This window comes from Hypanus sabinus, chromosome 8 (assembly GCF_030144855.1).
Source record: "Hypanus sabinus isolate sHypSab1 chromosome 8, sHypSab1.hap1, whole genome shotgun sequence".
NCBI classification, from domain to species: domain Eukaryota; kingdom Metazoa; phylum Chordata; class Chondrichthyes; order Myliobatiformes; family Dasyatidae; genus Hypanus; species Hypanus sabinus.
The window spans coordinates 46,084,263-46,100,304 of NC_082713.1; the positions used below are offsets into that span (position 1 = coordinate 46,084,263).

The 16,042-nt window shown below is 37.9% G+C and overlaps 1 protein-coding gene and 1 long non-coding RNA gene across 6 annotated transcripts in view; one reads left to right on the forward strand and one right to left on the reverse strand.

Annotated features, from left to right (window-relative positions):
* The window catches only part of LOC132398103 (uncharacterized), a 25,616-nt gene extending 20,040 nt beyond the window's left edge, over window positions 1–5,576 (forward strand). Inside the window, exon 3 of the long non-coding RNA XR_009513545.1 lies at window positions 5,500–5,576. This is a non-coding gene — a long non-coding RNA (uncharacterized LOC132398103). The remainder of the gene's footprint in view (window positions 1–5,499) is intronic.
* The window catches only part of fhdc2 (FH2 domain containing 2), a 100,610-nt gene continuing 88,734 nt past the window's right edge, over window positions 4,167–16,042 (reverse strand). For 3 of the 5 annotated variants that reach the window (XM_059977065.1, XM_059977066.1, XM_059977064.1), the window contains 2 exons: window positions 14,480–14,641; window positions 7,307–8,611 (listed from right to left, as the gene is read on the reverse strand). In XM_059977065.1, the coding sequence (XP_059833048.1) occupies window positions 7,310–8,611; window positions 14,480–14,641 (1,464 nt within the window). In that variant the 3' untranslated portion in view covers window positions 7,307–7,309. Of the gene's footprint in view, window positions 8,612–14,479; window positions 14,642–16,042 lie in introns of all 5 variants that reach the window. The other 2 variants (XM_059977068.1, XM_059977067.1) reach the window with 1 other exon arrangement.

Genomic DNA, 16,042 nt, shown 5'->3' on the forward strand with positions numbered 1-16,042 from the left:
CTATTTCGGGGCACTAGACAGGGATGTCCTCTTAGTCCATTACTATTTAACATTGCCTTAGAACCTTTGGCAATTGCCATCAGACAATCACAGGATATTTTGGGTATTAATCGTGGGACAGATATTCATAAGTTATCTTTGTATGCAGATGATTTATTACTATTCATTTCTAACCCGGAGAAATCCATTCCAGCAGTTTTATCATTATTGGCTCAATTTAGTGAGTTTTCTGGGTATAAGTTAAATCTTAATAAAAGTGAATTGTTTCCATTAAATAAACGGGTCCCAATTTATGGAAATTTACCCTTTAAATTAGTTAATGACTCTTTTACTTATTTAGGGATCAAAATCACAAAGAACCATAAAGATTTGTTTGGATTTAATTTTTTACCCTTAATTGATCAGATTAAAGGTTTGTTTACTAGGTGGTCACCTTTGTCTCTATCTCTAATAGGCAGGATTAATGCTATTAAGATGGTTATTTTACCTAAGTTTTTATATATTTTTCAAGCGATACCAATTTTTATCCCGAAATCTTTTTTTACTAATGTTGACTCTAAAATTTCTTCATATATATGGCAGTATAATAATCCCAGGTTAGGTAAAACATATTTACAGAAGACAAAAAAGGAAGGCGGGTTAGCATTACCTAATTTCAGATTTTACTATTGGGCAGCTAATATTAGATATTTGTTATGCTGGTTGAAAGATGGGGGTGGATCTTTTGGCCCTTGTTGGGTGAGTTTAGAAACTAAATCGGTATCAGCTTATGCTTTGGGTTCTATTTTAGGGACTTCTCTCCCTTTTGCTCTTTCTAAATTGCCGAAACGAATTGACAACCCGATAGTTAAACATACATTGCGTATATGGTTTCAATTTCGGAGATTTTTTGAGTTGACTCAATTCGTTTTAAATAGTCCTATTGTATCTAATTGTTTTTTTCACCCTTCCATTATAGATCAAGCTTATTCAGCTTGGAAAACTAAGGGATTACTAAGATTTTCTGATTTATTTTTAGATAATTGTTTCATGTCTTTTGAACAATTATCCAACAGATATAACTTGCCGAGATTTCATTTTTTTAGATATTTACAGATTAGACATTTTTTAAGTTCTGTACTCTCTACGTTTCCAAATTTTGTGCCTTCAGATACTTTGGAGAGTTTATTTGAATTAGACCCTTTTCAAAAAGGGCTTATTTCAAAACTTTATAATATAATTATGAAGATACATTCAGAGCCCCTTTATAAGACTAAACAGGATTGGGAAAGAGAGCTTAGTTTTAGTATTTCTAGTGAGAATTGGGATAGAATTCTTCAATTAGCTAATACATCATCGTTATGTGCCAAACATTCACTAATACAATTTAAGGTTGTACATAGGGCCCATATGTTCAAGGATAAATTAGCTCATTTTTACTCTCATATAAGTCCTATTTGTGATAGATGTCATTCTGAAATTGCGTCTTTAACTCACATGTTTTGGTCGTGTTCATTTTTGGAGAAATATTGGAAAGATATTTTTGATATTATATCTGCGGTTTTGAATATTGATTTACAACCTCATCCTATTACCGCAATTTTTGGTTTACCAATGTTAGATTCACAGCATTTATCTTCTTCAGCCCGTCGAATGATTGCATTTCTAACTTTGATGGCTAGAAGATCTATATTGTTGAATTGGAAAGAAATTGATCCTCCCACTGTATTTAATTGGTTCTCTCAAACTATGTTATGTTTAAATTTAGAAAAAATTAGAAGTGGTACTTTTGAGACTTCTATTAAATTTGAAAAGTTATGGAGACCATTTATTCAACATTTTCATATGATGTAATATGACCCTATGCCAAGTACATTTGATTTCCCAGCTTTTAGCTTATGTATTTTGAGAGGACCGGAAGTGACGGCATTGATGAATACTTATTTTTGTGAGATATTATAAACAGCCCACTTTTTTTTTCCTTCTCTTTTGTTTGTTTTTTTTTTCTTTTATATTACTTATTAGCTATAGTTATTAGATTAGATTAGTTAGTTCTGCATTATATAAATTTTTTTTGTTTTTTTTTCTTTCTTTTTTCTGTTTTTTTTATATTATACATTATGAAATATTTAGATTTACTATGTCCATACATATATCTTATGGCTTATGTCTTGGTAAACTCATTTATATTGTAACTATTATGTATGTTTTTTTTCATATGTAATGGAATGTGTATGTTGGTAATTTCTTTATCAATATATCATCTGTATTCTGTCCATATTATTAATATTAATAAAAAGATTTAGAAAGTTGTGCATCCAAACAAACTGTCATGGCAGATCCTAACTGGTACTTTGGATAGGATTGCAATCAAATGAAAGAATCCTCGGTGTGCATCTGTCAGTTTTGTGCTCTGTGAAATTCTGGGCAAATGAATCAATCTCATTGGAGTAATGCTCACCTGATGTTTTATGAAATATGCTTATCTTCAATAATAAAATGGAATGAAAGCAATCGATAGCAAAGGCTGGACAATGGAGGGAACCTTGTTTTTGCCACAGCTGCAGCTGACTAGAATGTAAATGCAACACAACTACTCTGAGTTATGATGGAGCTGGGTAAACGCTTCAAATTTGGTCTATCACCAAAGACTCTTACAAATTTCTTTCAATGTATGGTGGAGAGCCTGTTTGTATTACAGCTTATGGTGAAGCCTCCAATGCATAGGATCACAAGAAGTTACAGAGAGTTATATTGGCTCAACCAACTCCATCTCAGGCACCATCAAAGACATCTTTAAGAAGATGGCATCCATTATTATGGACTTTCACCATCTGGGACATACCCCATCTCATTACTCCCATCAGGAAGGAGATACATGAGCCTGAAGACCCATGCTCAAAGTTTTAAGAACAGCTTCTTCCCCTCTATCAACAGATTTTGGAATGATCCACGAATCCATGAGCATTACCCCATAACTCCTTTTTTGAACTATTTATGATTGTAATTTATAGATTTTTATGTTTTTGCACTGTAATAAAGCTGATGGTGCATCATTTGCTAGTATAGTAAATGTGAATGGCTGCAAGCAGTTTGGGTTAAACGGAATTAGTGTTTGGGAAATGGGGTGAAATCATCAGGAAAGGAATTGAGTCTGAAGCAGGGGTTCTGAGTCTGAAGTTGGCTTGCACTGGACACTATTTCACTGGGGATACTAATGAGATGACAGCAACAGGGTTGAGGCATTAGCATACATGCCAAATCTCATCCATTTTAACTGACAAGAATAGAAAGCAAAGTGATATGTGCTGAAGTCTTATGCACATATACAGTATATGGCTAAGGTGCCAAAGACGTTTGCACAGTACTATAGTAACTTTATGTATTACACTCTCCTGCTGCCACAAAGAATAAATTTAATGATATATGAGTGATGATAAAGCAGATTCTGATGTAGGTCTCTATTGCAGACTGAGAGTGGGAAGGAGGCAGGGAGAGAATCATGGTTGGGAAAAGGAAAAGGGAGAGGGAAGGGAGCAGGAAGCACCGGAGAGACATTCTGTAATGATCAATAAACCAATTGTCTGGAATCAAATGACCTTACCTGATGTCTTGGGGCTGGGTGTGTCTGCATTCGCACCACCCCCTGCCCTTGGTACTCTGTTTCTGTCATCTGTCCACACCCCTCCCATGGAGCAGCTCCTACCAGATTTACAAACTTGCCCTCTGCTCCATGTTGACAAATACAGTACTTTGCAAAAGTCTTAGGCACCCCAGCTATACATATTGGGGACTCTGAGAAAATGGGCATGGGAAAGAAGCTTTTGTTGAAGCTGAATATAAAATTGTGATCACAAAAATGGAGCAAATGCTAGTGATTTTGGTTATTATTGTTGAAATATGGTGTAATCTTTTAAAAGGGATGCAATCAGTGCTGGAGGCAGAAACTGAAAACCAACTTTTTTTTTGTTTTTGAGCTTCTGCACATTATTCTTCATAATATTCCATGCTAATTTATTGCATTCATTAATTTCACCCATAAAATGCTCAGTGTCTCACTTCCAAAACTTTAAGCTGTTCTTATAGATGTCTGATTAACTTTAAACACTATCATCCCCCTCTATTACCACTCTCAGCCACAGAACAGTCATTACAGAGAAAAGCACATCAAAACTCATCAATTCATTATTCATGAAAATACACTTTTAATTTGAGTAACAAAACATTAATTTTAAATACATTTTTATAAATTCTTTTAAATAAAGTGCAAATGCAACAATTACAAATTGCTGACTAAGCCCAGAGTGTATATGTCCAAAATTTCCTTGTTAGAAATCTGATAATCTACAACCAGCTTTCACCCATCCAAACTCTACCATCTCTCCTCTGCCTGACCTATAGTATTCCTATGAAATAGCTTCTTCTGATTGCAGAAGGATTGAAAGCTGCATTTTAATTAGCTTGGGCATACGTTATCTGTTTAATTTCAGCAGGATTTTGTTCTTACTTTCTATTTATAAATTCAATAGTGCATAACAATGGTTACAGGACTACTAAATCCCTGCGTTGTGAAGTGTATGTAAAACATGCAGTACATGAAAAGCCAATGCACCATTTTATACTGGAAACTGGCAGTGGGAATTCTATTATGCATGAAGCCCAAGCTAAAATAGGCTAGGGCATTGCATGTTTAAAGTACTCTAAAGCTTTTCCTCTGCTTGCTCCACCAACATACAGAAACATTTTTAGTTGAACGTAGCGGGTAGACGATCAGTATGGATTGGGGGAGAGGTTGGTTGGGGTTTGAGTATAAACTGAAATGGGAAGGAAAATCATGATATGGAGTATCATGAAACTCATTATCAGGTAGTGAAGAAAGTTTGAGCTATGATGGGTGTGGGAAGTTGTGATTGAGATTAGGGTTGATGGAGACCTCCTACAGTAGGTTAGCTTTTAACATAAAGGTTCCTTCCCGGAACTAGTTTCTGGCATTCAATTTCAGGGGCTAAGACCAGGTTAGGAAGATTCTTGTTTAAGTAGTATTCATATTCATAATGAATACCTGCTTCTCTACGTGATGCCCAATCAGCATGGTTCATGCATATGTGAATAAGTTTCGTCAACGTGCATTGGACATGTTTATCTAGGCATCTCTAAATGTTAGTGTGTTGTATAGAAAGAGGATTTGAAATCACAAACTTTGAAATGTATTAAGTAAAACAATAAAAGTCCACCATATAACACACAAAATGGTTAATTACATGACAGACTTTCAAGACCACATTCCCTTAAATTCTTAAAACTTATAAAACAAAGTGAACAAATGCAATATATTAACTGATACTATTGGTGTCAAACTTTGCAATGAGCAATAATTTATTGAATTCAGAAAACATAGAAAAGCTTATTTATCATTTCTAAAACGTATATAGTATTCTATGAATATCATATTTAGCTTTAAATTAATCTATTTTTTGTAGTATTTTCTCCAGTAATGTACTTATTTCTTAATTTTTGCAGATAATGTACAATTTCATGGCACTGTCAACTGTGAGAAGATTGTCATAAACTTGGTGGAAATATGCCCAGAATGCTGAAATGAGTAAGATGGTGGCAGATGAAATTTAATGCTTCCAACAGACATGAGGAAATGTTTCCTCAGAATGATTTTGATTCTTTTGTAATTACTTTCATTTGGTGACACCTGTTTCTTTGGAAACAGTGTTAAATCTGGTTACAGGTATGACAAGAGCAATGTACAGCATAATTGAAAAAGGGGTACAGGAGAGTCTGCACATAATTTGCTGAAAATGGAAACGCAATTTGAGAAAGTGGTTAAAATTAAATGCAACATCATGGACTATATATACATGCATGAGGGTGTAGAGTACAGGAGCAAGGAAGCAATGGTGAATTGTTATAAAGCATTGGTTCCAACATAACTGGACACAACTGGAATAATATGTCCAGTTCTGGGTGGTACACATCAAGGAAAACTTTAATGCTTTTTGGAAGGCATAGAAGAGATTTATGAAAAAGCAGGATATGAGATATGTGAATAGACTGGGAAAGCTGGAGTGGTTTGTCTTGGAGAATAGGATGTTATGTAGGGTTCATTGAGAGTTATGAAGCTTATATTCAGATTAGACAGAGGGGAATTTTTTGTTTTCAGAAAAGCATCAAGAACAGGCGTCATTGAATGAAGATAATTAGAAAAGAATCAAAATTAATGTGTTGAAAGATATAGTCATGCCTGGTATGCAATGTTAAAGTGCTACAGGAGGAAGTTTCAATTGTAGTATTCAGAAGGAAAATAAAAATAACTACTGTTGCTGAAAACCAAATATGGAAACAGAAACACTGGTAGTGTTCAGTATGTCAAACAGCATTTGGAAAGGAAAACAAAATTAATGTTTCAGGTCCATAACACTTGTTTAAAGGAAGTTAGACAAGAATCTGAAAAGTAGGAAATTGCAAGGCTATGGAGAAAGGGTGGGTGGGGTGAACTGGCACTTACATAAAGCTCTTCTGGACTTAACAGCCAAATTGTCCTTCATTTCAGTCTTGTGATAGCCGCTTGTAGTTGTAGCTTGCAACTGAATATTGTAGCAACAATATTTAGAGACTACAGTTAAAAATCTGTATGAATTGATGAGAATCGGGGAATGTCTGATCATTTTTGTGTCCATCTGTAATGTTGCTTGAAGTTCATCTGTCAACATTTAAATTTATATTCTTACCAAGAAAAATTAGATAGAAGGGGACTTCTTATTGAAAGTTGAAGTGCTTAATGCGTGTGATGATCCAGCACTTACTGGCACCATTTTTGCTTTGTTACGCTTAACATTGGAATTATGAACATGTAAAGCTTTCAGACCAAGAAATAAGTCTTGGGAATCAAAAATTTGGAAAATAACAGGAAGTGCCAGTCAGAGTCACTTCCACACTCTCAGCTCAAATACGGTTTCCCTTCCAGCTGAAGTTAGCCAAATCATTTAAAAACATCCAATCTGTTATTCCAAGATCAGAAAAAATATTCATGCAATCCTGTTTCAGCACAAAGTAAAAGGAACTGAATTAATGGCTTGTTCGCAGTTTCTAAAATAGGCCTTTCCTTTTTTTTGTTTTCTGAAAAACAAATCATTTTTATGACTTGCCATTCCACTATTTTTTATTGTATCCAGTTACAGGCAACATTGCACCAAACCTTATGATAAATATCTCAACTGTTTTATTAAATAACAGGAAAATTCTTAATAAGAATATTATTCAGAGTAGCTCAGTTGACTGCAAGATACAGCATTACCATCTAAGCCTCAATAGGCGCACATCACCGCCATACTGGCTGTCTACTCTTTTTCAAAGGTCTGCACTGTTGAATTGCTCCTTTGTGTGTGAGAGAATCTGTTTGGTGATTTACCATAACAACTTTCTCAGAGTTTGGTTTCTTGAGTAGCATAGATTGTTTGGCATGAGGATTCATGCGAGCTGTAGTTGCAGTCTCTGATTGGCTTTGGACAGTTCTGGAACCGGTTATAGGGGAAGTTGATTGAGAAGAGGTACTTTTTTCCTTTGGACTTTGGATAGATTTTCTCCCATTTCTTACAGCTGCCTGATATGTCTTCTCTTTGATGCTACTCATTTGCTTTATACCTCGAGGTAATGTGCCCAGTTGTCTCTGTACTGGAGCTTGTAAGTTCCTTTGTGTTAGAGTTGGCCTGGGAGAGAATTTTTCATCTACCTGTCCTTTATGTCCCAAAGTTATTCCCCTCTGCCCTTGAGTTAGTGTTGGGTAGATCTTATTGGCATCAGGGTTGCTCACTTTGCCTTTTCTGTTTGTAATCAAACTTCCCCTATTATCTTTATTTAACTCTGTGTCTTTCTGTTCTCTTGTCTTCACAGAATGAACCTTCTGATTAATACTGGTCTCTGCTCCACAAGTCCTTTTAGCAGTGGGTGAAGACTGGTTTGATTGCTTCCCCTTTGCAGCTGCGATTTCTTCTCTACTTCGCTCCAAAGACTCTCTCTTCCATTTTGAACAGTGACTAGGATTAGACTTTGTCAACAAATTGTCATTAGGTTTTAATTTGGTTGTAGTGCTGCACACAGTTCTGCAATTAACCTTTGAATAATCCTTATCGAGCCGAAGAGCTTGCTGTGGTACTTCAGGTTCTTGCACTGTTTTGATTGATGCTTTCTTTGTCTCAGGTTCCTGGTTTAGAATTGTTATACTTTTCTTTGGAACAGGATTCACTGGCTGTTTCACACAGGGTCCCAACTGTTGATTCAGCACTTTCTCAGTCACCTTTCTCATGAGATTTCCTAGTTCTTCATCATTGTAGTCTTTAACTATGCTATTTGTGTCACGTTCTCGCTCTACCTGTGTTACTTCACCAGAGCTGGATGGCTTTTTCATGCTATATGCATCTGAGAAAGTGTCACGTTTGAAAGACTTGCATTCCCATCGTCTCATACTCTGAGGTCTTAGGTTTCTGATAAATGCCCTTTCCAGTTCATCCTGACCCAGTTCATTCTCGATTGATGAACAAATGGCTACAGAGTGCCGTTTTTCTGCATTTTTCTGCTCCTTCTGTTGCCTTCTCAGTTCTGCAATTTCACGATCTGTATTCTCCTGAGGAAAGTACAAACAATGAGTGTTAAGAGTTTGGCAATAAAAACTTAGAAGAGTCCCTTTCCTATTCCAATCTATTACCCTCACTGCTGTGTGTAAGGAGTTTGTACGTTCTCCCTGTGAGAGAGTGGGTTTCCTCTGGGAGCTCTGGTTTCCTCCCACAGTCCAAAGACGTATTAGTATATAGGTTAATTGGTCACTGTAAATTGTCCTGTGATTAGGATAGGATTAAATCGGGGGATTGCTGGTGGCGTGACTCGAGGGCCAGAAGGGCTTATAAATACAAATAAATAAATAATTGCAACTGTGAAGGTATGTCTTCATTTTACTAAGATTCCATTATATCCTACACAGTTACTTTAGAAAAGAATAATCAATTTAATTCATCTTGCAGACTCTTGGAAAAAGCATTTTCCACCATCCTTATTGACACCATCACTGTTCCTGGATATATTTCAACTTTAAAAATTGGCAAGCTCTGGTCAACAATTTTTAAAATACTAATACAAATGCCTAACATCAGAAAAATTACCTCCAATGTATGGTTAAGTCATATGAAAGGATGTAATTTTGCTGAGAAGGCAGTAAGACATGGGCTAATTATGCAAGACATAAATAGATTTACCATTTCCTCAGTTGTATTCAAGGAAAAGAACTAATCTAATAACACAAATTAGGTTAAAAACTAAGGTGCATTTTAGGGGATATTCACAGAAAGTTTGGTACAGTTTAGCATGGCTGGGACTTTCAAAGATGATTGAATATTATTATAAAATACCAACTTGTTTTTAATATTTTTTCTATAATCAATCCTGAAAGAAACAAATTACTGATGTCAAGAAACTGATTGATTAAAACAAATACAAGTTTCAAAACTAATCTTATTGACTAATGGAGATGGGAATTTTCAGAACATATATGCATCTTCTGAATGTTGTGGAGTATATTTCCCATCAGAGAAGTTTTCGTTCCAACTAAAAACTGAATGGATCTGGTTAATTTTAAATGCTTCCACATCACAACAGAAACTGTTTAAATCTTAATAAAATGAAAAAGAAAACAAGATATGTCATTCAACAAATTAGCCAGATCTGTGCCATGCCTCAATCAAAATCATTTGGCCCATGCATTCTTTGTCATTTCACAACCTCTTTCAACTCTCCAGTGACCAGATCTTGAGGAGGGAAGAAATCAAATAGTTTAGAAGGTAGTGTCAAAGTAAAAAATAGCTGGCATTTCTTTTAACTTTTTTTTTTAAACTTCTTTTAACTTTTTAAACTTTTAACACATTTAACTTCTTGCCCTGGTTTTGATTAGCTAAGGGGCATTAAATCGAACTTTTCAATGCACCTTTACCAATATTTGTTCTATTTTTGTTGTTTTTTGTTAGATGGGGAAGGTTGATTTTCCATTGAAGCTGACATTATTTTCCATGGTCCTTTCCAAATTAACCAACTTTTTCTCCAATACCTACCCTAGAGTAATCAGTGGTACTCTTTCTCTCATCAATTGATTTTATCTTTAAAACCTCCCACTCTTCAACCCATCCCTTCCACGCTCTGCCTCCAGTTAGGAAGGCAGACTAAGTTATTTCATTAAGGGATCCTGGCATTCCTCTCCACCTCTCATATTCCACAGTAACTCTTTTCTTTCCACTTCATACATCCTTCTCTGAGACAGGATTCTGTACCTCACCTGCTCTCCACCCAACAAAATTAATGCGGCACTTTACATCTCTGTGTGGCACTTGGTAAATGGATAAATTGATCACATTTTGCTCTCCACTACCAAAGTGCACTTATCCTGGTTTTCACTTTCCATTCAGTGTAGCCGCGATCTTCTTTTTCTGTTCATCACTTCTCTTTACCCTTTCTCTGGTCTACTTCACGTTCTGAAACTGCTGTAAATAAGGTTGTTCCACTGAACACTGTGGACAATGTTTCCTGGCCTTGTGAGAATTTCCATGCCTTGTTTGAAGATGCAGGAATAAAATGTGTATTTAAAGTTTGGAAAGAAATGGTTTTGAAGTTTGCTCTAGACAGGGAGGAGTCTGCCATATCCTGATTTTCATCTGTAAACATGAAAATAACTTGCAAAACACAATCAGTGTTATGTGTGAACATTTGGCATGAATATACTGTAACTGGTAACACAACCCTTTAGCAATGTTGGTGCATTGCCATTGCATTTGGAAATAACAATATTACCTATATTCTCCTCAGTGAAAACAATTGAAACAATCTGAAAACTTGTACCAATCAACTGGCAGAGGTATTCAGACATTTTCAACCTCTCATTCCTACAGTCGAAAGTTCCCACTTACTTGAAAAGGGCGTCAATTGTACCAGTACCCAGGAAGAGCTGGCTGAGCTGCCTTAATGACTATCATCCAGTTGCATTCACATCTACAGTGAAATGCTTTGAGAGGTTGGTCATAGCTAGAATCAACTCCTATCTCAGTAAGAACTAGGACCTACTGCAATTTGCCTATCTCCATAATAGGTCTATGGCAGACAGAAGCTCAATGGCTCTCCACGTGGCCTTGCATCACCTGGACAATACAAGTATCTATGTCAGGATGTTGTTCATTGACTATAGGTCAGTGTTTAACACCATCATTCCTACAATCCTGATCAAAAAGCTACAGAACCTGGGCCTTTTACCTCCTTCTGTCAGATCCTCGACTTATTGACCAGAAGACCACAACCTGTGTGGGTTAGAGATAATATCTCCACCTTGCTGACAATCAACACTGGCACACCACAGGGATGTGTGCTTATCTCACTGCTCTACACTCTCTATATTCATACTGTGTGGCTCAGATGCCATCTATAAGTTTGGTGATGATACAACCATTGTTGGCAGAATCTCAGATCGTGATGAGAGTGTGTACAGGAGCAAGATATACCAACTAGCTGGGTGGTGTCATAGCAACAACCTTGCACTCAACATTGGTAAGACCAAAGAACTGATTATGGACTTCAGAAAGGGTAATATGAAGGAACATGAACCAATCCTCATAGAAGAACCAGAAGTGGAGAGAGAGCAATTTCAAATTTGGTGTCAGTATCTCTGAGGACCTAACAACATATCAATGCAACTATAAAGATGGCAAGGTAGTGTCTATATTTCATTAGGAGTTTGAGGAGATTTGGTTTGTTACTGAAAGCACTTGAAAATATTTGTAGATGTACCGTGGAGAGCATTCTGACTGGGGGCATCACTGACTGGTATGGGGGGGGGGGGGTGCTACTGCACCATTTAAAAATTGCAGAAAGTTGCAAAATTAGTCAGCTCCATCATGGGTACTCGTCTCTATAGTATTCAAGGAGCGGTGCCTCATAAGGCAGTGTCCATCAGTAAGGACCCCTACCACCCAGGGCATGCCCTCTTCTCATTGTTACCATCAAGAATGAAGTACAGAAGCCTAAAGGCATACACTCAACAATTCAGGAACAGCTTCTGCCGCTCTGCCATCCAATTTCAAAATGAACATTGAATCCATGAACACTACCTCACTGCTTTTTTAAAAAATTCTGTTTTTGCACTACTTATTTTAATTTAACTATTTAATATACATAAACACATTTTTTTTTCTCAAAGGTATTGTATTGTATTGCTGCCGCAAGGTTAAAAATTTCACGACATTTGTTCCTGATAATAAACCTGATTCTCATTCTGATAAATGCCACAGCAAGAAATTACTGAAGAGGATGAAACTTCGAATTATGTTGACGATGATGATTTCCAATGATTATACTGTCAAAGTCACTCTGGCTCATCAAGGGGAAGCTGATGAGTCGTCCCAACAAAAACTGTTTCAAGAGTGCATTTTAGAGGATGGCAACAATGTGTGGGAACATGGAGTAGTGGGACTGAATTTTCACGCCAGTAGATGTTTGTACACTAAAGTAATTTCCAAGCTTCAACCTCTTCAGAGTGTAATATAATTCTTTTATATTACATGCACCGCATGGGAGGAGGGAGAAGCACATGTGACAGCAATGCTGAAGAGGCATTTAAACATACACATGAACAGGCATGGAATGGAGGGATAGTGACCATGTACAAGCCAAGGGGATTAGTTTAGATTGGAATCATGATCACTGTCAACATGGTGGGGCAAAGGACCTATTCCTCCAGTGCTGTATTGTTCTATGTAATTCATGACCCCAGATCTTTAACCCATCTGCTAATAGAAATAGGTCCTTCCTGGTTCTCTCTGCAACTGAATCTCCCTTTAGCCTCCACTTTTCCCAAAGAAAGCCACCACAGGTAATCCCCAGAATACTTCTCACCTGGCTATGTACTTGTAACGATCCTCTGTGCCCACTCCAGTACAATCACATTTTTATTTCAAGATGGGTAACCAGAATAGAATGCAATATTCAAGCTGGGCCTAACTGGAATTGCATACAGTTTTTTTTTGTAACTTGCTTGTTCTTATATTCTACACCTTTGCTAATAAAGAAGCATACAATTGCCCTTTTAACTATCTTATTGACCCGTCCTGCTACTCTTCTACCATAACTCTATGATCCCTTCATTTCTCCATAGACATTGGTATTCTCCCATTTCTTGTTTATGTCTTTGCTTCTCCAAATTTACATTACCCCACACTTCTCGGGGCTGAATTTGATTTGTTACTTCATTTTCCACTGATCAGACAATCAGTCCCTTGGCCCACTTCTCTTTATCCTGATTCGCACATTTATGACTCAGCTATTCATATTTTCTGATAAATCAAGATACATAGTCCAGTGGAACTCCATTAGCAAAAGCCTTCCAACTTTATAAAAAAAATACCCAAGAACAGTTATCCTCTGTAATCATTATACTATGTCTTGTTTAAAACCCATGTAGACTATATCAAATTCACTATTCACATTAATCCTTCTTGACCCCCATGCACCATCAATAACTCTCGGAGACGTGAGGCGAAAGATAGGCTTTTATTAGCTGGAAGAAAGCACTGTCAGCAGCAAGAGAGCACCACACAACATCCTGGAGTCTGAGGGAGGAGCAGTGCCTCCAATCGCCTTTATACAGGGGTCTGTGGGAGGAGCCACAGGAGCAGTCAGCAGGGGGGCGTGTCCAGACAGGTATATGTAGTTCACCACAACCCCTCAATCAACTTTGTCAGATATAATTTACCATTAATAATCCCTGCCTAATCTTTAATTAATCTGTATCTTCTTAACTGGAATATCACATTTCCATTCACCATCTTTATTTATTTAAGTGAGTCAAACAGTTAATTTGTCCTGGGTTTATGATAATGCTCTACTGTCATTACTTTTTAACATGCTCACAAAATGCTGACAGTGGTATGCAAACACCGAAGACACTGGGATCAACATTTCATGAGTATGTGGTGGGAAGGATGAGGATAGCATCAACATGAATCTCTATTAGTTCCACAGTGGAATATTATTCCATTCCCTCATGATAAAACACAGCTAGGGAGAGCACACTGAGTCTCTGCCTCTCAGCCTCCAATGCAATTCAGCTTGGGAGATGATACACTTAATAAGCAGGGATGTATCAAATCTCCAAGTATGTATAAAGGGCCCAGTGGACTTCAGGAGAGATGACCTAAACAACAACAAAAAAAATCACCTCACCTTAGGAGGGGAAATGAATGCTGGAGTTTCCAGCTAAATGTATTGGTAAATGCCCCAGAGATTCCTGTGTGGCATTCACTTCATCCATACACGTGATCTTCCCTCCTACATATTATACAGGGTCAGCACACGAGTGCACCACCTGTTTCTCAACTAATGATATAAATATTATGCCACTTATAATTATAACCTTGTACAGTGTGAACGATAACACTAATTTAACTCTATGAATACTTGACAGTACCTGAATTGCCTTCAGGAATTTTTCACAGAAGCTTTTGAGAACAATGCAGTATTCCTCCAGCTTAAACTTTTCATCTTCACAGAAATATTCTACCAAGGACTTTCTCAGCTTCTGGAACAATTCAATTTTTTCCCATATCACTTCCAGTTCTTTCTTTGCAGTCTGTAGATGAAAGGCAAATAAAGGCTTACAAAAAGGTCACCTGAAGTACTGTATAAACAGATCATTTTAATATTCAGTTCTTCCATTTTGGTTTAGTACATTGCACAAGCCCTTTAAAAAAGTATCCAGCCAGTGTACAGTGACTGAATTAGAATGCATAGCATGCTGATACTTAAAGATGGAGGCTCTGACGAAAATTTGTAGTTGAACAGTGAGGGATGGTTCAATGGCATTCGAGTTCCATTCTAAAGATTACGCCCAAGATTACGGCTGCACAGGTGAACGGTCAACTGAGGAAGATCTGTACCAGCAAGGCGGTTGGACCGGATGGAGTATCCCCATGATTACTGAGGGCCTGTGCGTCTGAGCTGGGAGAACCCCTTCAGCGCATCTTCAACATTAGCCTGGAGCAGAGAAGGGTACCCAGACTGTGGAAAACATCCTGTAATGTCCCGGTACCGAAGAAACCACAACCAAGGGAGATGAATGACTTCAGACCTGTTGCTTTGACGTCACACGTGATGAAGACCATGGAGCGGCTGATAATACAGAATCTGAGGCCACAAACCAGGCACGCCCGGGATCCTCTTCAGTTTGCGTATCAGGAGAAGGTGGGAGTGGAGGATGCTATCACGTACTTGCTGCACAAATCCCTCTCTCACCTGGACAGGGTCAGTGGTGCTGTGAGGATTACATTCCTGGACTTCTCTAGTGCCTTTAACACCATCCAGCCCAGGATCTTAAGGCACAAACTAACGGAGATGGGAGTAGACTCACACATGGTGGCTTGGATAACGGACTACTTGACAGACAGACCTCAGTATGTGCGTTTGGGAGACTGTAGGTCTGACACGGTGGTCAGCAGCACAGGAGCGCCGCAGGGGACCGTGCTCTCTCTGGTCCTGTTCACCCTGTACACATCAGACTTCCAATATAACTCGGAGTCCTGCCATGTGCAGAAGTTTGCTGATGACACGGCCATAGTGGGGTGTGTCAGGAATGGTCAGGAGGAAGAGTATAGGAAACTGATACAGGACTTTGTGGTATGGTGCAACTCAAACTACCTGTATCTCAATATCACCAAGACCAAGGAGATGGTGGTGGACTTTAGGAGACCTAGGCCTCATATGGAGCCAGTGATCATTAATGGAGAATGTGTGGAGCAGGTTAAGACCTACAAGTATCTGGGAGTGCAGTTAGACTGGACTGCCAACACAGGTGCCCTGTGCAGGAAAGCACAGAGTCGACTGTACTTCCTCAGAAGGCTGGCGTCATTCAATGTTTGTAGTGAGATGCTGAAGATGTTCTATCGGTCAGTTGTGGAGAGCGCCCTCTTCTTTGTGGTGGTGTGCTGGGGAGGCAGCATTAAGAAGAGGGACGCCTCACGTCTTAATAAGCTGG